This window comes from Porites lutea, chromosome 14, assembly GCF_958299795.1.
Source record: "Porites lutea chromosome 14, jaPorLute2.1, whole genome shotgun sequence".
Taxonomy (NCBI): domain Eukaryota; kingdom Metazoa; phylum Cnidaria; class Anthozoa; order Scleractinia; family Poritidae; genus Porites; species Porites lutea.
In genome coordinates, this window is record NC_133214.1 from 8,382,588 (window position 1) to 8,406,221 (window position 23,634).

A 23,634-nucleotide genomic window follows, 5' to 3' on the forward strand; every position below is an offset into this window, starting at 1 on the left:
AGTGGTTTTTCCCGCAGAACAGAATAATGGCTGCTGCTACCAGACTGGTGTCTTTCTTGTACAAACATTTTATGCAATTTTTTTGACTGTTAATTAAAAGTACTGTATCCTTTATTCGTAGGCACCATGGTGGATTTTCCATTCCTGGTACACATCTAAATTCAAACGAGTCAGATTCCTTAAAAATTTCTACATTGTATTTAAGCTGGAAAAATTGTTTTAACAAAAAAAAACTGACACATACATGTAACTAGTAGACTCGATCACTTATCACAAGAAGAGAATCCAGAGGTTCAAACCCAAACTGCATACTGCATATGTGACAAGTAGGACAAGGTCATGTGACTCCCTATTGTTTTCAGTTTGCTCTGTCACTTGAAAAATCCATATTTCTACAGGTCTCTATTGATAGTTTCTAACCCCTTATAACTAGGCTGCTATCATACTCATTATTCCTAATGTCTTTTGTTAGTTACTGAAGCAGTTGGGATCGTCCCGCGCAGTAACATGTGACCCTGTTCAGTTAGAAGAGGAGTTTCCACGTTGGCTGGAAAGAGCCGCATCAAAGCTTCATGGTGGAGTCACACTAGTGATTGACTCTGCAGACAGACTACAAGGAGCTCCTGGCCATATGCAGTGGTTATTAGACCCCCTGCCTGTTGGCGCAAGAGTTATCTTATCAGTTACGGAAAGCACCTGTCCAATTGCATGGAGGTAGTAAATTTGACCAATGCACCCAGTAACAATGTTGTCTCTGCGCATCTTTATAGGTGCCTGCGCCAAGGAAGAGGTCTAAACAAATAGCTTGTAGCCCTTACCTTAACTTTGTTTGAATTATTATTGTTTGAATTTTTATTGTTTTTTGGATAGGTAATTTCCTGTCCTAGTGTTTGAGACATAATAACAAAATTTCAAAAGTTAGATTTAGAACTTACGTGCTTTCAAAAATTAATGCCCTTTTTCAGGGAACTTAGTCTAACCTAAACCAATTTGGTAAAGGGGGTAATCATTTAAACTTGGTTCCAGACCTGGCTGCTAGCCACTCCTGTCCACTCCCACTCCCCCTCCCCATCATCCCAAATCAACACCAACACCATTTCCCTTCCATCATTTAAGATCATAGCAGAGTCAAAGCAATAAAGTAACATGAAAAAATACTACCGTGAAATCCCACGTTAAAGACCCCTGGTTTTAACCCACCCCCCCCCCCCCCCCAGATAGAAGCCCATCCATTTGCTAACAAAGGTATTATTCCGGATATAAGCACCCCCCTCCCCCCCATCCGTTTACAAGCCTATCTAATGTATAAGTAAGTTCTCTTGCGTTTCTTTACAAACATCAAAATTTTTAATGTAGTTCTATATAGGCAAGAAAAAGTCGCTGTGGAGTTTAGAACAATATTATATTGATACCAAAGAAAGAAACAAATGTTCACGCGTATATAACAACGCTACGAGTTCTGTTCGACTGTTCATTTCAGACACAACTGTTCAACTCCCATGTTATGGGGTAACAGAGCCAACAGCTAGCTAATGGTTTTATTCCGCTCATATGCCCCCCCAGATATAAGCCCACCCGAAACTCCTTATGAAGTTATGTAAGCCCAGGGCTTTAATGTGGAATTTTACGGTATTGAATTTCTCCTCAGGCCCTGGTCTTCATTGGAACTTTGTCCTTTGGATTTAAAAGGAAGTTCAGAGTTGTTGCTTGCCTGTCTTAGTCAAAATGGCCAGAGAATTCCCCAGGAACAGGTATGTCAAATAGCCAGCTTTGTAATCAGAAATTAACTGAAATAGCTTTTGTTCATTATCGTTAATTATGAATTTTCTAACCTTCAGTGTGTGGTTTTGTATTGCCAAAATCCTCTTGCATTTCCTTGAGAAAACAAGACAATTGAAGGCTTACCTGGATAAAATAGTACAATTATAAACTCTACTTGTAAACTATGTTGTGTTTCTATCTTATTTGAGAAAAGAATTTAAAATTAGCTCAGAGTCGTAAAGAGCAATATTCCATCCTGCCTGGCAATTTACAACATCAACAAACAACAACAAATTTTATTGACAATTGGTAAATAACTAATTACATTACTTTCCCACCCGCAAATAGCTCATAAACTAATCGAGGCAGGGGGGGAGCTGAAGACATATTACAAACCAAGATTTATATATAGATGGACTAAATAACAGTGAAGACACTACTATACAGTAAATAGAATTTAAGCTAACATAACACAAGGCAGCAAGTATATAACGATTACGAAGAGAGGCTAACCTAAAGTATTAAATAACTTAATAAGACGGGAGACTTCGACATAATCATCCTCTGACCGCAAGAAATTTAGTAATAATTCCTTTATTTTTTTTACGAAAGGACAAACGTTTAAGTATTTTAATCGAATAAGGAATAGAGTTCCAAATTTGGGGACCGATTCTCGTGAAAAAGGCATACATTTTATCAGTTCTAGAGAACTTAACATAAAACGAGTCGCTAGAGACAGATCTTGTTCTGTAGTTATGAATCTGACTTGTTTTAACGACCTGATTGAGTATACTAACTAGTGCTGTCTGTCTGTTGATATGATACAATAAATAGCTACAATCTCTGAAAAATAGGCTAGGTGTAGGCAGGGGAAGGCAATTTGATGTGAGAAAGAAGGGTACGATGTGTTCCTTAGACTTACTGAAGTAAATGAGACGTAAGGCCCGTTTTTATGCAAATTTAAATGGAAAAAAATAACTTTATTATCCTCTCCACTTCGCTTACGAGAGGTAGTCGTTTACAGGAGGTTGCAACTGGAGTGATTTCATTGGGAAAATGTTGGTGTTTTGGGTAGGTGGCCGCTTACGAGAGGTAATAGCACACGGAGGTTCTACTATATTTAACTCTTATAAAAAAAGACATAGCTGGTCGTGGCAATATTGAGTAACTGGCCTGTTCCCTAACTGTACATTCACAGGTTAATAATATGCTTGAAAAGACTTCATCTGAAGGCAGATATAATCCAAGATTTATTTGTTTACTAGCCGGTCAGTTGGCAAAGTAAGTTGTCTTTTATTTTTCCTCAGTAACATGATTATATGAGTCATTCAACAGGATTTTTACATTTTATTTAATTTGCATTTTAATAGTAGCCAGATGATTTCACTTTGTGTTTTGCTTTTTTCAGATGTAAAGATAGAAAAGCTTTCGTGGACTGCTTTGAAGCCAGTTTGTCCAAAAAAGTAAGTAACGAATTAAAAAAACTATCAACCAAAATGATAGGTTTCAGGCATAGGTCCACTGCATAAAAAAGAAAGCTACTGGATGAACTGGTTGATTTCTTTGTTTTTGTGTATGCTTTGTAACTAAGCAAACATCCCAGTGATTGCTTCTTTTTTGTTTCACAGAATGCTCTTGATCTGCTCTGTCACATTCTGTGCCAAATTACGACAAAGTTTAGTCCTATTTTATCTGAGAGAATATTGAAAAAGGTATGTGATGTGATAATTGTGTCAAACTGGGCACGCAATATTTCAAGTGATATCCAAACCACAATAAGAGGGTTTTAAAACAAGGCACAGCCAAGTTTTTCAAGACCGACTTAACCCATTCGCTCCTGGAGATTTTGCCGAAAAACGCGTTTTGAAGCTAGTCGAGTGATTTTCTGGTCACTGTCGTGCTATAAAGAGCTAAAACTTACCACAAACTGGTTTACAGGTCGAACACTTCGCGGCCTTCTGATCCAGATGCAAAATATCAGCTTGCGAAGTTCGGGCATGCGCAGAAAGCAAAATTTCGAGATAGTTTTTGGGTTTAAAAGTGACACAGCAGTCTTGACTTTTACTTTTCGCTTTCTCTCCTCCCTTCTTTTGTTGCTTTTCTTGCCTCATTTTTTTTTCTCTTGCTGGGCATTTAGTAGGCTTGATTTTGGTGGGAAGAGTTTTTAGGAAAGCTTTTAGGATCTTAGGATTAGGCGAATGGAAAGGTAGGTGGGTAATGGACCAAGATTTTCATGGAGATTTTCAGGTCAATGTCACGTGGTTTTTTGCTTGTTTCTCCGGTGTCCTTGACTGAATTGTGCTCATTCTGGTATGGTTTGAAAGATCTCTTCACTCTGCACAAGTTAGTGAAGAAAGTGGTCCTTGACTGTTAAAACTGATGATGTCACAATGGGTAGAAAGGACCTGGATCCGCACGGGCGGTTACGGGCGGTTCAGGGGCGAATGGGTTAATGTGTGTGAATGTTAGAATAAACACTGAGTGGCGTGTTTGATAAAGCTTTTCAAATAAATAGTAATTTTTGTAAAAACTTCATGCTAAAGTTTGCAAACTTTTATGCTAAATAAGATCTCATATCTAAACCACCATCTGGACGACATCAAGTGCCCACTGGTCACTGTAGTAGTATAGGAGGGACCGGTTACTCCTCTTTTTTGCGGAGGATTCTCATTAGAGTGCGGAGGAATACATTAACGCCAATGACGTCATAACCTTTTGTCTTGATCTCATGAATAAAATGCGCAGGAATCTCATTAACTTGCGGTGGAATCTCATTAAGTATATCCAGTTTGACGGGTTTATCAATGATGTCATGTTCTATTTTTATCTTGTGGCGGTCATGGTTGGTATAACCGGTTTGACAGGTTTTAGTTATTTTCGGAAGATGATGTCATATGTATTCCGGGGTACTATGATGTCATAGTTGTTTTGATTGGTTGACCGGAATTAGAAAGACGCTCATTGGCTGTCCCGTTTGACGAAGCATTCTGGTTGGTTGCCGTATTTTCATTGTTTGAACGGCATAAAAATGCGCAGGAATCTCATTAACTTGCGGTAGAATCTCATTAACATAAGGTCGTGTGCTATTGTAAGTTGCTTTAGGTTTTCTAGTTACTTAAAAGTCGATAGACGTCTTCGTTTTCTATTGGTTAGTTAGAAAATAAGAAAAGTTTTCATTGGTTAATTCATAGTGTCTGAGGAGTAAAGTCAAACTTGTCTATGACTTAAAATCACTGAGACGTAACGTAATTATGCAAGTCCTATTTCCTGCTGCTGCGATTGTCCTGGTTCCGGTTCACTGACTTTTGGCGGGCAAATCGTGCATATTAATGAGGGCAAAGACAAACTAGCTCTTGTCCTATTTGCTGCTGCTGTGATTGTCCTAGTTCCCGTTCACTGATTTTTGGCGGGCAAATCGTTCATACTAATGAGGGAAAAGGCAAAATAGCTCTTTTTTACACTGCAAACAATGTTTTACTTACCCCTCTCCTTTTCACAATTTTGTTATTTTCCTTCCGCAATTTTTTATTCCCATTTTTCCCTCCTCCTCCTCCTCATTTCTATTGTTTTCCCTCCTCCACCACCACCACCTCCGCCACATTTCTATTGTTTTCCCTCCACCACCACCACCACCACCGCCACATTTCTATTGTTTTCCCTCCCCCACCACCACCACATTCCTATTGTTTTCCCTCCACCACCACCACCACCGCCACATTTCTATTGTTTTCCCTCCACCGCCACCACCACCACCACCGCCACCACATTTCTATTGTTTTCCCTCCACCACCACCACCGCCACCACATTTGTATTGTTTTCCCTCCACCACCACCACCACCACCACATTTCCATTGTTTTCCCTCCTCCTCCTCCTCATTTTTGTTTTCCCTCCTCCTCCACCTCATTTTTATCGTTTTTCCTCGAAAAGGCCAAGAGGCTAAAATCAGGCCTTGTACCCCTACTGTACCCCTCCTGTACCCTTCCTGTACCCCTACTGTACCCCTCCTGTAACCCTACTGTACCCCTCCTGTACCCTTCCTGTACCCCTACTGTACCCCTCCTGTACCCTTCCTGTACCCCCTACTGTACCCCTACTGTACCCCTCCTGTACCCCTACTGTACCCTTCCTGTACCCCTACTGTACTCCTCCTGTACCCCTCCTGTACCCTTCCTGTACCCTTCTTGTACCCCTACTGTACCCCTACTGTACCCTTCCTGTACCCCTACTGTAACCTTCCTGTACCCCTCCTGTACCCCTGAATTCTCTTAAGTACGCCCAGGCCTGATTTTAGCCTCTTGGCCTTTTCGAGGAAAAACGATAAAAATGAGGAGTAGGAGGAGGAGGAGGGAAAACAATAAAAATGAGGAGGAGGAGAAGGAGGAGGGAAAACAATGGAAATGTGGTGGTGGTGGTGGTGGTGGAGGGAAAACAATAGAAATGTGGTGGTGGTGGCGGTGGTGGAGGGAAAACAATAGAAATGTGGCGGTGGTGGTGGAGGGAAAACAATAGAAATGTGGCGGTGGTGGTGGTGGTGGTGGTGGAGGGAAAACAATAGGAATGTGGCGGTGGTGGTGGTGGGGGAGGGAAAACAATAGAAATGTGGCGGAGGTGGTGGTGGTGGTGGAGGAAAAACAATAGAAATGTGGCGGAGATGGTGGTGGTGGAGGAGGGAAAACAATAGAAATGAGGAGGAGGAGGAGGGAAAAATGGGAATAAAAAATTGCGGAAGGAAAATAACAAAATTGTGAAAAGGAGAGGGGTAAGTAAAACATTGTTTGCAGTGTAAAAAAGAGCTATTTTGCCTTTTCCCTCATTAATATGCACGATTTGCCCGCCAAAAATCAGTGAACGGGAACTAGGACAATCACAGCAGCAGCAAATAGGACAAGAGCTAGTTTGTCTTTGCCCTCATTAATATGCACGATTTGCCCGCCAAAAGTCAGTGAACCGGAACCAGGACAATCGCAGCAGCAGGAAATAGGACTTGCATAATTACGTTACGTCTCAGTGATTTTAAGTCAGAGACAAGTTTGACTTTACTCCTCAGGCACTCTGAATTAACCAATGAAAACTTTTTTTATTTTCTAACTAACCAATAGAAAACGAAGACGTCTATCGACTTTTAAGTAACTAGAAAATCTAAAGCAATTTAAAATAGCACACGACCTTATGTTAATGAGATTCTACCGCAAGTTAATGAGATTCCTGCGCATTTTTATGCCGTTCAAACAATGAAAATACGGCAACCAACCAGAATGCTTCGTCAAACGGGACAGCCAATGAGCGTCTTTCTAATTCCGGTCAACCAATCAAAACAACTATGACATCATAGTACCCCGGAATACATATGACATCATCTTCCGAAAATATCTAAAACCTGTCAAACCGGTTATACCAACCATGACCGCCACAAGATAAAAATAGAACATGACATCATTGATAAACCCGTCAAACTGGATATACTTAATGAGATTCCACCGCAAGTTAATGAGATTCCTGCGCATTTTATTCATGAGATCAAGACAAAAGGTTATGACGTCATTGGCGTTAATGTATTCCTCCGCACTCTAATGAGAATCCTCCGCAAAAAAGAGGAGTAACCGGTCCCTCCTATACTACTCACTGTCTATTATATTATCATCCCCTAATAAAAGAAATGAAAATTGAAATAGGGTGACTGTAATAGCGCACTTTTCTGTTTGGGGGAATGAAATGCTTGCTGTGTTCCGAGAAAAGTCGGCTCTGATTTAGAAGTATCCGTGACACTAAATGTAAGAGCTGATGGCCGAGACAACTTTCATGGCCACTGTTGCTTTTGTTTGGAGATAGCTGTTAGTGAAAGTTTGACAATACATCTACGCTAACTCAAATTGAAATTAAAGGAAAGTAAAAGGAATTGCACTTTCCCTCCCCATTGCTTTTACCACAGTGTGCTTATGAGTTTCCTTAAGCATCCGAGAGTTAAATGTATAGCATAGTATCCTTAATACAATGATTGGTCATAATTTCCCTCTGTTGCATTGTGCAGATTTTCCTTCATATTATGACGGCTCGCAATGGTATCAGTGAATCTGAGCTACTTAACCTTGTTCCTGTTGCCTGGTATGACTGGCTAATGCTGTTCAGTGCTTTGCAACACAGCGGCATAACTGTGACAAGGATGGGGCTGGTGTTGTTTGCAAATGAACAGGTCAGTAAAACAGAGTTGACTTTTTAAAGATCCTTAACAGGATTCGTACAGAGTCTTGAAATCTTAAAAAAAGTCTTCAAATTTCCCCAGCAGTTTTCCAGACCTTGAAAAAGTCTGTAAAGTAGAGATAAAGTCTTGAAAAAATGGTAAAAAGTCTTGTGTTTTTTGAAAGTTACAATAAGTGCTTTACTATTGAAATTTGTTTTCGTACTGGTCAAATCTTATTCAATCTCGCCTGCACGTTTGCAGTGCATCATGGAAAAAGCTTTGTTCCTTCATTTTTTGAAGGTTTCTATTGATCACCTACAGATGAAGTTGATAACCTTGAGTCTGGAAAGAGAAATTATTGTTTTGGAAAAAGTCTGGAAAAAGTCTTGAATTTCGGTTCCAAAATTCTGTACGAACCCTGCCTAAGTTAAACTGGCAAGCCTCGTATTTCTCCATGATGATACCCCTGCTCAATCAAGTGATAGTAACCCGATCCACCACCATTTTCCATGTCACTTACTAACTCTTACCTTGTACCCCCGTACAGTCCAAGTGCGTATAGTATGTCATTTGCTCTTTTTCTGCAGGTCAGACTCGGAGTAAATCAAACCATTTTACTTCACGAGGACATGCAAGAAAACAAGGAGGTTGAAGAAGCTTTTATGAATTTTTTTGAGAAGAAATTAAGGTATTGAATACATTTACGTTATGTTATAAACTTGTTCTCCAATTTGAATAAATTTTAGCCTCCAAATTTAAGAGAATCAACGCAGTGTGAAAGTTACTTTTTGCGAAAATTAGCACACTTAGTCTTGTAATTAATTAGTCTGTTGCTCCAAAAAATGATCACAAAACTCAAAAACGTTTTATGTGCCAAAGAAGAGCGTAATTACCAGTAAAGCTCCTGCATTCCCATTTTTTCTGTTTAAGATGAGCACTGCTTCCTCAACGATGGTGTATTTTGTTTCATTTCAGTGTTTCCCATGTAACCTGGAGAGTAACAGATGAGTTACTGTGGAGTTTGAAAAAGACTTGTAAGGAGGAAAAGCTGAAAGAATGTCTTTTGAATGCTGATGTTTTTAAATTGATTTTTGAAAGGTAGGAATGAATGCCTTCTGCTTCAGTGAGAAAATAATTTCTGCCACACAACTACCTGTGATTTTGTGGTTTTGTCCTATTTTCATGTCAAACCCTTGATTGTTTTGGTCCATTATTATTATGACAACCGTACAATAGATACATAAACATGGTCAGGAATTGTCTATTGTGAGATTATTACAAGGTTTTAGAGATAGTAGTATGATGTTAAAAAATTCACATTAGTGGCTGTAATAGAACAAACATGCGCATAACGTAAGTAAACATGAAAAACTTATTGCAAAAAGCGCATTGAGAAATTCTCCTGTTATTCTTATTAATTAGGGGACGTTTTTCAGAGCTTATAAACTACTGGCATTATCTTGGAGTGGATCAAGCAACACTAGGAATGAAATACATTGATGTAGTAAAACATATGGAAGAAGGTAAGGGAGTGGCCTTTATTCTCAGTTTTAAAGCTGTTATTCAGATGCTTATCCCTTTAAACCCTTGAGAATTCAAAGTCCCATTTGTTATCCCTATCATTTTCAATAGAAGTAGTTGGGAGAAATTGTTGAAGTATCAGTCAGATTCATCTTGTGTGATCATTTCCTCAATTCTCATGACCAGTGTGTTTTATTATGCAGTGATATTACAAGGGGAAATTTGACGCTGATCCCTCTTGGGTATTAAAGGGTTATACAGTAAAGAATAATACAAACACTCCTAACCACTACCCCTTTATTTTGCGAATCTCGTTTACGTTTTTTGCTTTATTTATATACACTTATCATATTCATATCATGCTAAGAGACCCCCCAGTATTAATCAAGGGTAAAAACGATGTGCTATCATAACAACAACAGCAACAATTTTATTAAAAAGCAAAGAAATGCATTAAACATACACATTTAGCTAAAGCTATTCGAGGCAGGCAGTGTGGGTACTCTTCATACGTAAAGACATTTAACAAGGAAAATAAAAGAGATTTACAAGATCAAGGAAACAGAGGTTAAAAAAGATAATAATATGAATGAATAAATATGTAAATAAGTAGAAAAATAAAGTTTACAATACTTACTTGTAAGGGGCGGATAAGAGTGATACTTGTAGAGTATGTTCGTAGCTTACAATTATTGGTATAACACTCCCTGTTTACGTTCTGTGTTTACTTTGTGTTATCAGAAAATAAGTTGTCAGCTTCCACAGCAGAGATGTTTGAAGTTGTTGGTCGATTTTTGAAATGCTTTGGACTGCTAAGCCAGGTTGGTTGATTCATTTATGAAAAACATACGACTGTGGATTGATTTTTCTTTGAGGACATCAAAATCAGCCAAATCAGATAATCCCAATAAAAACTTCACTGGGGATCAAACGACGCAATTAGCTTCATGTTGCTATATTTCTAATTGCGCTGCGCTCATTCCCTTTGGGTTGTTCAAAGTCCCAAGGACAGTTTCGCGCTATCAGACTGTGGTGTTTGAGAACATGAATTGTGAGTATTTTGCTTTAGGTCGAGGCTAACCCTGTATAAATGAGTCTTCAGTGCTTCTATTTAGTGACTGCGATTAATTCGAAACTGGACTATTTGCCTGTACTGTCTTTCTGCAGCCAGTTGAAAACAACTGGTATCTGCGATATAATGCTGCTGGTATTCCCATGGTTTACCGGCAACCCGGCGGGATTGGGTGTTATAGAAGCCAGGTCAGACTGTGGCCCCATGGATCCCCTTACCCTTAGAAATGAAGAAGGAATTCCGCTGTTTTGAAATTTGTCCATATCTCTTGAGAATTTAAGACAAATTTCAGCGAAACAGATTTGTAGCAAAATCGGGAGCCATGACGAAAGCTTTTCTTTTCGATTGGCCGTTTAAAACACACCTGCTAACGTGTTTAAGGCTAGAGAAATTGTTTGGTCCATTCTTCTAGTCTTTCGTCTGGTAATGAAACAACTCGTTCCGACAACCTCACCGTGTCTCGTGAAAATTGATGTATTTGGGTAATGAGCAGTGTTGCTTGTTTGTTATTAGGCTGCTCCTCTTTTTCAACGAGCACTGGAGATCAGAGAAACAGTCCTCGACCCAGATCACCCGCTTGTGGCTCAGTCGTTACATCATCTTGCCAGTTTAAACGCACAGTGGGGCAAGTTCACGTAAGTTGCAAGAGATGTAGTGGCAATAATACAGTTGCTTAGAAGAAGAAACTACTTCATTGTTAAAATAGCAGTTAGTGTCTTGAGCAATCTTTTGAAGTCGAGTGCTAGAGAATGTGTTATATGATTAGAAGAACCTAGAGACCTTTAGATTCGAGGCGAGGACGAGATTTGACATACTTGCAGTTTTTTCACGTCTTCTCAAAAGGTAGACACCAGAAAAGTTATTACGTTATTTTTATGAAGAAGGTTAACCCCTCTCCCGATCGCAAAGTGATAAAACGTGTAAAATTTGATTACTTGTTCCTTCATCACCACATTTTTGCTAAAATTCATAGTAGAATGACGACAGCCATCGCATATTCCCGCCAGACGCTGCTTCGTGCACTACTTAGTAGTCAGAATATCTCGTTCTTGTAGTCATCCTCGTTTTACATTGTAAAGGTGTCTGTTACTCACATATCCGTATACGCAATGATCTCGAACATGTTTGTTAAAAGTTTAAAAAATTCCATTTAGGGTCCTCAAAACTTGTGGTAGAACGTAAGTGTATGAACATGTCGCTAATGACCCTGTTTTGTTGTTCACAAATTAGGTTAACATTTGAATTGTCGCTGTAAATCGTAGATTTCGTGTCATTACTTCTTGTTTTTGGAAAGGAGAGAGGGCCAAATGATAGAGTTTTTTCTTTCCTTCGTTTGTAGTCCCGCTGAAGCGTTCTTCAAACAGGCCATAGAAATAAAGGAAAATGCTCTTGGAAACGACCACCCTTCACTTGTTAAAGTAAGTAGTAATAATTCGCTTTCGGATATAAACAGACGTGGGTAATTCATTAGTTTAACAATTCCCAAAAGCAAAGAAATGAAGCTTTTGTTTTGTTTGTTTATCTGTTTAGCAAAATATAAAATTCGTTTGATTATATTATTCACATACTCCTTTATTTTACATGTACAAAAAATAAATTTTCAAAAAAAAGATGCAATGATGCAGTAGCTAGTTTGATTAAAGGAATCTGTGGGAGCTACTAATTAGGTCCAAGATTCATTGAGGACTATCAGATCTATAACTCGAAAAAATTTAGGTGTCAAGTTAGCGGTTTTATTTTACAGTCCTGGGAGTTTCCACACAAAAGAAGACTTGAACAACTTTTTTAACGAAAGTAATGGAGCTCAAGTTTTACTTTTTTTGCCAGAACAATCGCCCAGTCACGATCACCAGCATTTCTAAATTCAGTTGTTATCTTGCCAAAGTGTATAGCAAATGTGTTACTGTTTTGTGAATTTTTGTCGCATTATACTTATTTGATAACTTTTTTCCAGGATTTGGAAGGCTTGGCGTTTTTATACAAGAAGCTCGAGAAGTAAGTTTAAACTGGAAATGTAACGTAATTGTCTTTTTTTTTTCCAAGTAAAATAAGATAATGGGAATTATTATATTTGTGAGCCGTGCCATCCGTCGTTAGTGATCGTAAAACCATAACAAAGTTCAGTGTAAAGGTGTAAGATTCTCATTCTACTCTGCGTGTGGATATGCACAGGAGTTAAAAATATCCATATCCAGTATGCCTTCAAGGTTTTTTTTTGCCAGCGCACGTTTAGCACCCTTACAAGCCGACATTTTATGGTGAGGGTCCTTGGTTATAATGGAGCCCACAAGGGATTGAAAGTGCCTTCTTAGGTCTATTTATGCTCCCTTGAGTGAAAAGAAACCCCCTTAGGTGTACAGAGACCCCGGCTGGGTGAAGTGTGCCTTCCCTCCCTTCTTCTGTCATCTCTTCTCCCCCGTCCCCGCCTCCCCTCCACGTCCGCTCTGTTAAATAGGACCTTTTGGGGTGCAGAAAGCATGCTCTTAGAACTACAATTAGTGCACCTTTCCAATGGTTTTAACAGGTTATTCTTTTCAATAAATGGAAGAGCAGGTCACTTTCACTGAGGTGGAACAGGAGGTCATTATTACAAATGATAACCTACTCTTCCCTCTTTCTCAGTGGCCACAATAGTGACTTTCTGGTTCTAAAACAATGGAAGAGTGCATGTAACCGGACAATGCCCTCACTCCTCTGCCTTCCTTAAAATCAATGACCTCGCGCTGCATGCTTGTTTTTTTTATTTTTAAGAAGATCTAGGAGCTAAGGTATTATCCTATTCACCATTTGCACATCTCCCATTATACACCTTGTCTGCTCCCCAAAACTTTGCATAACCTTTGTTTTTGATTTCTCCTCGGTATTACAGTGGTCCCTAGAAAAATAGAAGACAATGCTTATGCAAAGTTTTGGGAAGCAAACATGATTTATTTTGGGTGATGTGTGCACATCTCATATTTTACATCGTGTTATTTATGTGTTATTTAAATTCCTAAGTAAAACATGCAGTTATTTGCATCCGTTTCTAGCATTGTTTAGCACACACACATAGTTTTAATCGGATGAAAAATGTCGTTATTGTTATAGACATGCCATGGCAGGATCTTTACGCAAAAAGGCAGAGGCAATCAAACAGAAATCAAACTCATCTGTAAGTCATCAGGATTATCCTTGTGATTAGTTTCTTTATAGGATCAGCAACTGTGTAGGTGTTTCGACAAAAATGAAGAAGTTTAGTATACATATTAATCCCTTATTCGGACTCTTGTTGTTTCTAGTGACAACGTCTCAGTAGTTTACCCTAAAAGTAAGAAATTTTATCCAAAAAACGCTTGGATATTTCAACCTTTTCTTGCTGTATTTGAAAGCTAATTCCGCCAAGAGAATACAGCAGTGATGCCATGTGATATGCGCCTTTGTTTTATGGAGTCCAATTTCTAGCAGCGTATACTATTGTTTGATTTTACCTTGATTGGTTTTCTATTACGCGTCATAATCCGGTATTAAAGTAATCAGTCAGACCCACACTTGAACCAATCAGATCTTGCACTGTAATTTTCAGGGAGTTATAATAACTCCTCTTGTGGGGCTAATTTAACTCCTTACAGTGGAGTTATTTTTCGTGGAGTTACTTTAACTCCAAAAAGGAGTTTAAAGAACTCTTTTTCAGGAGTAAAAGTGACCCCAGATATTGAGGAGTTAAAATAACCCCAAAAAAGGAGTTATCCTGTACCTAAAATTTTTACTCCACTTTCAGAGTTAAATTAACTCCAAAAAGAGTAAAAACAACCCATGTAAGGAGTACAAGTAACCCCATTTCGGAGTAATTTTAACTCCAGACTGGGCGTAAAAAGAACTCTTTTTCAGGAGTAAAAATGACCCCAAATTCGGAGTTAAATAAGGAGTTAAAATAACCCCAAAAAAGGGGTTATCCTGTACGTAAAATGTTTACTCCATTTTTGGAGTTATAATAACTCCCTAAAAATTACGGTGTGAAGAAAGTGTTTTGCCCTGATTTAGCGCGGGAAAGAGCATGTGAGCAGGTCATCACTATTGGTTTTGATTTTATCTCTGATTGGCTAACAACGTAGCACGAAAATTTTCAGCCAATGACAGAGCGTGGTATTGCAAAATCAATACAATCCCAAATTGCCTCCTAAATGTGTCGGAGAAGACCGTTGAAAAAGGAACAAAATGCAACGTGCTGTGAAGTTGATGCTAAAGTTTTGAAAATGGTTTCTCCAGGTTAATACGAACGACTTGAAAAAGAAAACTCTCCAGGTAGAAGAACTGGCTCGAGAATCACGAAGTCCAGAGTTGGCACGTTCATTGAATGAGCTGGGTGTGTTAAATTTTCTTCAAAATAATCACGAGTAAGTAAACGTGTCACGTCTTTCAGACTGCAATTATAATTACTGTTATTTTAAGTTGTTAGTCTACTTTGCACCGTAACTTGGATCTTAACTCGGTTCCTTTCACTGGAAATGTTTACTTCACAGCACTATACAGTAGTAAAGTGTTATTGTTGTTGTTGTTTGGGCAGAAATCGTGTCATTTTCTTTAGAAGTAAGATCTTTTTTACCAGAACGATTTCTTTCTCACTCGAACCTTAATGTGTGAACCGGACCTAATTGAGCAACTTCTACCGTGACGGCAATACACAAAACGTCCCTTTAAAAGTTGAATTCACGCTTTTTCAAACTTAATCACTATAAATTTTGGCATGTCCAGTGTGTAAAATGTTGGCATATTTTTTCTGGAATTTAATTCCAAAGAACAGTATCCAAGTTCAGAAACATAAAATTATTGTTGTTTTTTGTTCTTTTTCTCCATAAAACGTGAAATACCGGTAAGGACTTTCCACATCGTAGCCGTGCAGCGACTGTAAAGGAAATGTACCAGACATTTTGACATTGTGGCCCAATTTTTATGGTCGTAAGACTATAGACTATAGAAAGTTGTTATTTGTTAATTTTAACCCACTTCTCAGAGTCTGCATAAATGAAACACTAAAAATATAACACTGCCTGTCGTGTTGGATGTATGACATAAAACTCCGTTTTGAGTGTTTGTGTGTTAAAACATCTCTAAGAAAATGATTTGAAGGAGAAATTCAGGAAGCAAAAAGCTGAAGGGTTTGTACCAGGTATCCAAACAAATCCAGGTGCACCATTTCCTTGTCTTCAGCTTTTAAATCGATAATGCGTTTTAGACGATAACATGCTACCCTTTCCTTCTGTCCTTTGAAACAGAGTTGCCAGGTCATGTTTTCACCTGTCGTTGGAGATGCGCGAGTCTCTGCAGGGTCCTGATCACCCGGATGTTGCCCAATCTCTTCATAACCTAGCGGCGTTTTATAATGATCAGAAGATGTAAGTGATGATGTACTTGCAAACACCTAATTGCAATAACTTTGGTATCGGAAATAAAAAAGAGAATTGAAGAAAGCTAAATAGGAATAAATTAAGCTTCCTTACTGCATTCAGAGATCTGGTCTGATGAAAGCATGAGGCAGAAAACATCTTTACAGTGGCCCGTTTACCTACTCTCAACTCAGTTGATCTCAAACTATTATCAAAATATCAAAACGTAATTTGCATGGCTAATTAATTTCTATTTGGCTTTCTTCTTTTTTCTTTTTTCTTTCTTTTGGATGACAACGTTAGTGCAATTAGGTGTTTACACTTCTGCTAAAGCTATATGCAATGAAGAAAGTCCCAACTAAAAGATTGTCAAAAAAATGTTCTATAAACTACATAACTTTACACAGCCTTGACGTATTTTCACTTTCCCTTTCTTGTGTTTTAGCGCTTGCTCATAGAATAAGACACGCGTAATTCTCGCCTCCAAGTCATTAATAGCCATTTAGCAAAGAAATGCAGTCAGCGAAAAAATACTCTGCTTATTATATGAAACCTTTAATAGGTGGGGTGAAAACCACAAAACGTTCCCCGCCCCTTTGGTAGATTTGAACTCATCCCCAGGCTAGACTCGGAAACTAAGATGGCCACCCGTAACACAAAACTTGTACAGAGTCTTGAATTCTTGGAGGTCTTGAAATTTGCCCAGCAGTTTTCCAGAGCCGGAAAAAAAGTCTGGAAAATGGAGATTAAGTCTGGAAAAATGGTAAAAAGTCTTGAGTTTGTTTTTTTGGGGTTTTTCAAAGCTACAACAAGTGCTTTAGAAGTGAAATGTTTTCTGTTTTGGTCAAATCTTATTCAATCTCGCCCGTGCGTTTGCAGCACACCATGCGTTTTTTTTATGTCTCTATTGATCGCCTATTTGTTAACCTTGAGGCTGGAAAAAGAAATTATCGTTTTGGAGAAAAGTCTGGAAGAAGTCTTGAATTTTGGGTCCAAAAATCTGTACGAACCCTGGTAACAGTAGGTGCTCGATCATGAAGAGGCTATTATTTGGTGGGTGGTAGATGTATGTTCGCCAGTGACCCTCTACCCCTCGGACGTTTCCAGCTAATTGCTCTCTAGAGTAGTAGTGTAGTAACAGTAAGTTGCTTTATTGTTTGTTTCAGGTATGACAAAGCAGAACCACTCTATGTTAGAGCCTATCAGATCAGATTAAAGGTGGGGAAAAATTATGTTGTGAAACTGCCATGCTAACTACCGTTTTTAAGCGGGTGCCTTCATACTGGTATGTGTTTTGCACTAGTATAAATGTCGTAGCCCTTGCCATGAGTTCGCACTGCTAAGAAGGTCACACCGCCATCATGTAAACATTTCTTGGTTTTCAAAGTACAATATTAAGAATGTGAAGGAGAAGGTGCAAAAATCGAGTTTTGTTTCCATTAAGTGAGCTATGGAGAGGGAGAAGCATTAAGCAATTCATTAGGTTTGTATGTATTCGGTTTACGTCTTATCAGAGATGTCGAGCGAGCATTGTGTGATGAAACCATAAGGACAAATAACAAATGTTAAGCTCGTTAGTGGGTTAGAAGATTATAGTGATCGTCATTTCATGATGTTGGGATAGTAAAGACTCGTGTAGTTTGAACACTCTCTAATATTTTGAGGAAATGGTAAGAATTAATATTTTGTTTATTATATTACGGTGAAACTCTCAAAACCGTGAACAGTAGAAATATTTATGGAATATTATCGTGCTACGAGGAAAAGCCAATCAGGCGTGAGAAAACTAAACCGCAAACAGCAACGGTAATTAGTTTGTGGTGTTGAGATTTGCTCTCGTGTTCTGAACTTTATTGTGATTGGTCACTACACAATGAACATTCCTGAAAAATTTCAGGTGTTCACGGTTTTCTGAGTTTGACGGTAATTGATAATTGTTTTCATAATTATTTTGATAATTTATGTAATTATGATGTCTCTTTTAATAGGCCTTTCCACCGCACCATAGCAGTGTGGCCTCTACCATTAAACATTTGACAGTATTGTACAGAAAACAGGTATGATGATCATCTTTTCCTTCTGGTTACCGCTTATAGTGAAATATTACTGTATCTCTTTAACCCACAATTTCAGAGTTCTCACTGCGATTTTTACTTGAGGTGCCCCAGGGCCCCTTTTCCTGAAAAACTGGGGCCGTGACAAAACTTTAAGGGGGTGAAAATATCCCTTTTGGTCAGCAAAAATCACACGAAACGAATAACATGAGCCCACAGTCAAAATGGTATGTGGTTACTACTCGATGTTTGACCCTGTGATCCAAAATGGCAGTAACATGCCACTACGCCACGTATATTTACTGGGCCTCTTATATGCTGCTTAGATCTGTAATGTCAAGATTTTACCGATGGTAATAAAGAAACAAAGATGGTAACTTAAAGGTAATTTTAAACGTGGGTGTTGTTTTTCTGGTTCTATTGTTCTCTCAAAGCCTTGTGAGGTACTTTTACAAGACCTTGTAATAGGTGCTGTATGTCTTTATGTACCTAAGTACTCCGACAGAACCTTCATGGTAATATGAAATATTATTTTTTACTGACAGGGTAAATATACTGATGCAGAACCTTTGTACAGGTAAGAAACATTTTTGTCTCCCGGTCGCCATTATTAATAGTCCAAAAAGTCTCATTACAAAAAGAAAAAGGAGAGTGTCAGTGGTGGAATTACACTGACGTTCACAATGTTTCAGTACACTGCTAAAGAAGTGACCATGGTCACTTCTTTTACCGACAGGAAGTTGTTATCTTCTGTTCCATTTTGTTTTGTTTGTTTCTTTTTTCTGACTTATTTGTAGTACTTCCATTGTCGAGCTTTCTCGAAAATTTGTGTTGTCTCTCTTGTGAGCTCCCAGGACTTCCCGTTACAAAAAAAATGATGCCTCTTATAACTGTCCTGTTGTAGTCAGCAGGAAACTACATGTAAACAATTCAGTGCCAGTTTGTTTTGCTTTTTCATCTGATTCTGTCGTGCCTTTCTTTTACCCGACAGACAAGCCCTTGAAATACGAGAGAAGACATTTGGTAAATCACACCCCAGCGTTGCTACAGCTCTGAACAACCTTGCTGTTGTTTTATGTCTTCAGGTAAACAATGTAACAGTAGTTATTTGACTACCTTAGGAAGCCCAGATTCCAAATTCTCTTGCTGCTTTGTGAGGTTCTGGATTTGTAAAGAGCCCTTATACATGTTCCAATGATGTGATTGCATGTTTTCCATTTTGAGGTTGTTAGTGGGACAGGTTTGTTATATTGTCCCATTGCACTATGGGACAGTTTGGTGACGCTTCCCCTTCTTTTGTTGGCTGACAGATCTCTGGGTCAAAACTCGTCCCCCAAAACTGCTGTTTAGTTCAGTTAGGAGAGTGCCGGTCTGCTGAGCGGGAGGTCGTGGGCTCAAACCCCGGCCGGACCAACACTCAGGGTCTTTAAATGATTGAGAAGAAAGTGATGCCTTTGTAATGACATCTACAAATGGTTAGACTTTCTACTCTTCTCGGGTAAGGGCGAAAATCTGTAGGTCCCGTCTCAGAGCACTTTCATTTATTTGGTTCTTGTGAGACGTAAAAGAACCCACACCACTTGTCGAAAAGAGTAGGGGACGTTTGGTGTGGCCAACCTTTCCTGGACTGGGTAGATCTTAGCGCAGCCCAAGTGGTATAGGACTTGATACGCGATCAGCTAGTGTTTATGATGCAGTTTGAATACCGGTGGTACGAAACTCTTTTTCTTTGTTGTGCATTATTTTAGTTGTTTGCTTTGTTTTTATCATATTTTACCCTTTGCCTTGTTTGCCCTATTCTTAAGGCTGACCCTCTATATCCTCCCGAGGTTTTTGCGATAACGTATCTCTAGTGTATATAGTCCTAGAATGCAGTTTAACACAAAACCGACCCGCTCCCAGGCGCAACCTCTAAGTGGCCAGAACTTTGTAATGTACCGAATTTATGTCCTGAAAGAGACCAAAGTGGGTAGGGAGGATCTGTAATAGACTGATGCGCCACCAATTTGGCAAAAGCTATTGACCAGCGTCTTAACCCCTTCACTCCCACAGCGTCGCCATTCTAACTTTTGAGTCTCTGGATGAAATTCTTTGGTGTGATTATTCAAATGAAACCTCTTCAGCAGTGCTTTCTTGTGGTACTATCTATTGAGTTTGTAGTTCTAACTTTTGAGTCAGAGGGCGACATTCTATGGAGTGACCATTCAAATGACACCTCTTCAGCAGTACTTTCTTATGGTACTATCTATTGAGTTTGTAGTTCTAACTTTTGAGTCTGAGGGCGACATTCTATGGAGTGACCATTCAAATGGAACCTCTTCAGCAGTACTTTCACATGGCATCATTTATTTAGAATGTAATTCAAACTTTTTAGTTGGTGCATGAAATCCTAGGGTGTGACCATTCAAATGAAACCTCTTGAGCAGTACTTTCACATGGTTCCATTTGTTTTTCAGCATATTTCTCAATAACATTCGGAAATTTTCTTGATTGTTGACCTGAGCTACTTTTGGCAGTGAACGAGTTCGAAACTTTTCTATTGTTTTGATTGACAGAACAGACAGTCAGAGGCGTTACCACTCTACGAGCGGGCTCTACAGATCTATGAAGAGATGCTGGGTACAAGCCATCCACGTGTGGCTGAAACTCTCGTCAATCTTGCTAAGCTGCTGTATGACCTGGTGAGTATACTTTCGCTGTAATATGCTTTACCTCAGAGGACCCTTGCATTCCATTAGAGTTACAAAAGGGGTAAACCACCACCCGGTTAACTCAGTCGGAAGAGTCCAGTCTGCTGAGCCTGAAGTCGCAGGTTCAGATCGCCAATCACATTTTTTTAAAACTATAGGAAAGTTATGGTGGCTGCTGTTATAGACCGTCTGTCAGTTTAGATGGTCGCATTAGTGAGCGTGGGTTTCTTCCCCCTTTCCTTGTAATTTAATTAAATAGGGACATAAAAGGACCTACACTGCTGTTCGATAAGAGCAAGAGAAGTAGACTGACCCTTGTAGTGTGGTCTCTTAAGTCAATCTAGCTAGAATTTTGGTATTGGAATAAGCAATAATTAAACAACAAGAACAACGTTATTAAAAGCAATGAAATACATTAAACATACACACTACCTACATTTAGCTAACGCTATTCGAGGCAGGCAGTGTGGTACTCTACATACGTGAAGTGATACCTTTAAAAGACATTTTACAAGAAAAATAAAAGAGATTTACAACATCAAGGAAAAAGAGGTTAAAAATAATATTTAATAAAATTGAATAAATATGTAAATAAGTAGATAAATAAGGTTACAATACATTGAATTTTAAGATGATCTTTTTTTAATTTCATTAATAAGGGTGTCTATATCAGCATAACTATCCTGTCTTTGAAGATCAAGTAGTAATAGACTGCGTATTTGTTTCTTAAAAGCTTGCTTTGGGATTTTTCTCAAATTTTCAGGGATGCAAAGAAGTTTTTGTGATGATTTGGTTTAGAGTATTTCCTATAAACGCGGAATTCTTTACTCATAGCGGATGGAAAGGGAAGATCATTCCAAAAATATTGTTCAATAATAGTGGGAGACAATTATCTAATGTTTGTTCTATAAAAGTGCAATGTGTTTCTATCAGGGCTCACCAGAGAAAGCAGCACATCTGTACAAAAGGGCCAATGACATAAAAGAGCGTGAACCACATCCTGGTCTTTCTCGCCACTCTTCTCTCAGTTTAATCAGCAACAACAGCCCTGGAAAGCAATCAGCAGCTTTACATGCTCACGACAGTGTATCCAGGGTATTGTCAATATCGAGTACCATGTAAGAAGTTAGAAACTTCTCACTGTAGCTCTTTTTATGGGTAGGAGTGCGTGATTTGCGTAAAAAATGCCAAATGCATAAACCTACATCCTCAGTGGGAAGCACGTGATGAGTCATTGCTATTCTCCCCACCGCCGCCTCCCTTTTCCCGCTTAAATGCTTGGCACTAATTAGAATTAGGGGAAGTTGCCCTAAAGGATGACTGTTAGGTGTTACTTTATTGTTAACAAATTCCAGATGTTGAGGGTCTCCGGCGCTCTTCTTTTGACGAAGGGTGAATCGATTCTCTCATGCGTGGGACTAGCTCTTGATAATCATCTTGGTTTAAGCCATTGTAAAGTATTTTATAGTCGTTTACAGTTGACCGTTGGTATGAATGTCTGTTATAAGAAAAATTATGTACGAAACTGTTTATACAGTGTTTTCAATTTAAAGAATATTTTAGTGGCACATCTTTCGAGACTTAGAAAGGGCTTATCCGTTTCTGGGAAACTGCCCACCTACCCCTCCCCTAAGCCTTTCACTCAGAGCAAAGTGTTGACTTAGGGGAGTGGTAGGAACGGGCTATGTCAAGCTCTTTGCTCTTTTTAAAAAGCTAGAACGTGTCTTCCCATTAATTTAGTTCCATAAATAATGGTCCATTTTGTAAGACTATATTTAGGTATTAGAACTGTTTCGTTGGAGAGCAGTTTAGAGAAGATGCATGTTAATGTGGGGTATAAAAGACGAAAAAAAAGTTCAAGCTATTAGACAAATAAGAACTTATTTTTGCTAAAGAGAGAATAATATATATATATATTAAAATATTGAATTTAATTTTTAACATAAAAGAAGTACCTTGTACAGTATGTTAGTCAGTATTAAAGAAATAACTAGCTTTCGTTTGAATGGTCACAGAAATGCATCTGCAAGCTGAAAATGTATAACTAACTACATTGCAGGACGTTACCTACCTGCACAACAGACCTCTTTTGTTTGTAAGTTTTATTTCCCCAATGTAGTTCCTGTGTTGGTCCTGTGATAATGCTTAAGCCAACTGTTTGCAAGCTGAAAATGTATAACTAACTACATTGCAGGACGTTACCTACCTGCACAGCAGACCTCTTTTGTTTGTAAGTTTAATTTCCCCAATGTAGTTCCTGTGTTGGTCCTGTGATAATGCTTAAGCCAACTGCTTCCATCAAATTTGCATATTTACGCATTATTTATGCAAGAAGAAAGGCAAATTCCTACGTTAGTAAAACAAAATATAAAAGCTAAAAAGTTCTTTTGACTCAGTTTGAAAGTAAATGGGTTTATATTGGTTTTTATTGTATATTTAACAAAGCAGAGGTTATATTTATACAAATTATATATATATATACTTTTTTTCTTCAGTCGTTGTGAGGTGAGGGGTTCTTCCATGAGAAAATAATACCTATGATTTTCCATTTTTAAGACTATTATACAAATTATATAAGCTTGTAAATAAATTAAGAAATGTTACAATTAGTACAAAGCAGATTATTTTAGTGTTTATACATAAGAAATGACGCTGTTTTAAATCAAAGAAAATAAAGAAACATTTTTATCGTGGACTTTGCGTTTTCTTTTGTCCTTTAATTTCGAAACCTCAAGGCGAAAGAGACTTCAACCTCGCGATTTGCTGAATAAACTCCACGAAGTCAACTGGTGATATGGGGCTACCTCGTGTTTCTTCACTAATTATTATTAAAAGGACCTATTACAGAATTAAGTATTTTTTGCACGAATTAGGCTACAAATAATGTTTACAGTTATCCCAGAGAGAAACTAGCCTCCCAATTTTACATGGTCCTCTTACTGGAAATTTCCAAGCCTTTGGTTTTGCGAAAAAATATACGATTTCTTCACTAA

At 38.5% G+C, this 23,634-nt stretch overlaps 1 protein-coding gene across 1 annotated transcript in view; it reads left to right on the plus strand.

The window, feature by feature from the left end:
- LOC140924171 (nephrocystin-3-like) overlaps positions 1–23,334 on the plus strand; it is a 48,152-nt gene extending 24,818 nt beyond the window's left edge. The window contains exons 12-33 of the mRNA XM_073374198.1: positions 473–714; positions 1,649–1,751; positions 2,960–3,042; positions 3,170–3,224; positions 3,390–3,473; positions 7,792–7,953; positions 8,529–8,629; positions 8,917–9,039; positions 9,364–9,464; positions 10,204–10,283; positions 11,048–11,169; positions 11,874–11,952; positions 12,489–12,529; positions 13,622–13,685; positions 14,780–14,907; positions 15,787–15,906; positions 17,064–17,115; positions 17,886–17,954; positions 18,497–18,528; positions 18,943–19,036; positions 20,507–20,632; positions 21,575–23,334. Of these exons, the coding sequence (XP_073230299.1) occupies positions 473–714; positions 1,649–1,751; positions 2,960–3,042; positions 3,170–3,224; positions 3,390–3,473; positions 7,792–7,953; positions 8,529–8,629; positions 8,917–9,039; positions 9,364–9,464; positions 10,204–10,283; positions 11,048–11,169; positions 11,874–11,952; positions 12,489–12,529; positions 13,622–13,685; positions 14,780–14,907; positions 15,787–15,906; positions 17,064–17,115; positions 17,886–17,954; positions 18,497–18,528; positions 18,943–19,036; positions 20,507–20,632; positions 21,575–21,763 (2,250 nt within the window). The 3' untranslated portion in view covers positions 21,764–23,334. The remainder of the gene's footprint in view (positions 1–472; positions 715–1,648; positions 1,752–2,959; positions 3,043–3,169; positions 3,225–3,389; positions 3,474–7,791; positions 7,954–8,528; positions 8,630–8,916; positions 9,040–9,363; positions 9,465–10,203; positions 10,284–11,047; positions 11,170–11,873; positions 11,953–12,488; positions 12,530–13,621; positions 13,686–14,779; positions 14,908–15,786; positions 15,907–17,063; positions 17,116–17,885; positions 17,955–18,496; positions 18,529–18,942; positions 19,037–20,506; positions 20,633–21,574) is intronic.
- The last annotated feature ends 300 nt before the right edge of the window (positions 23,335–23,634 follow it).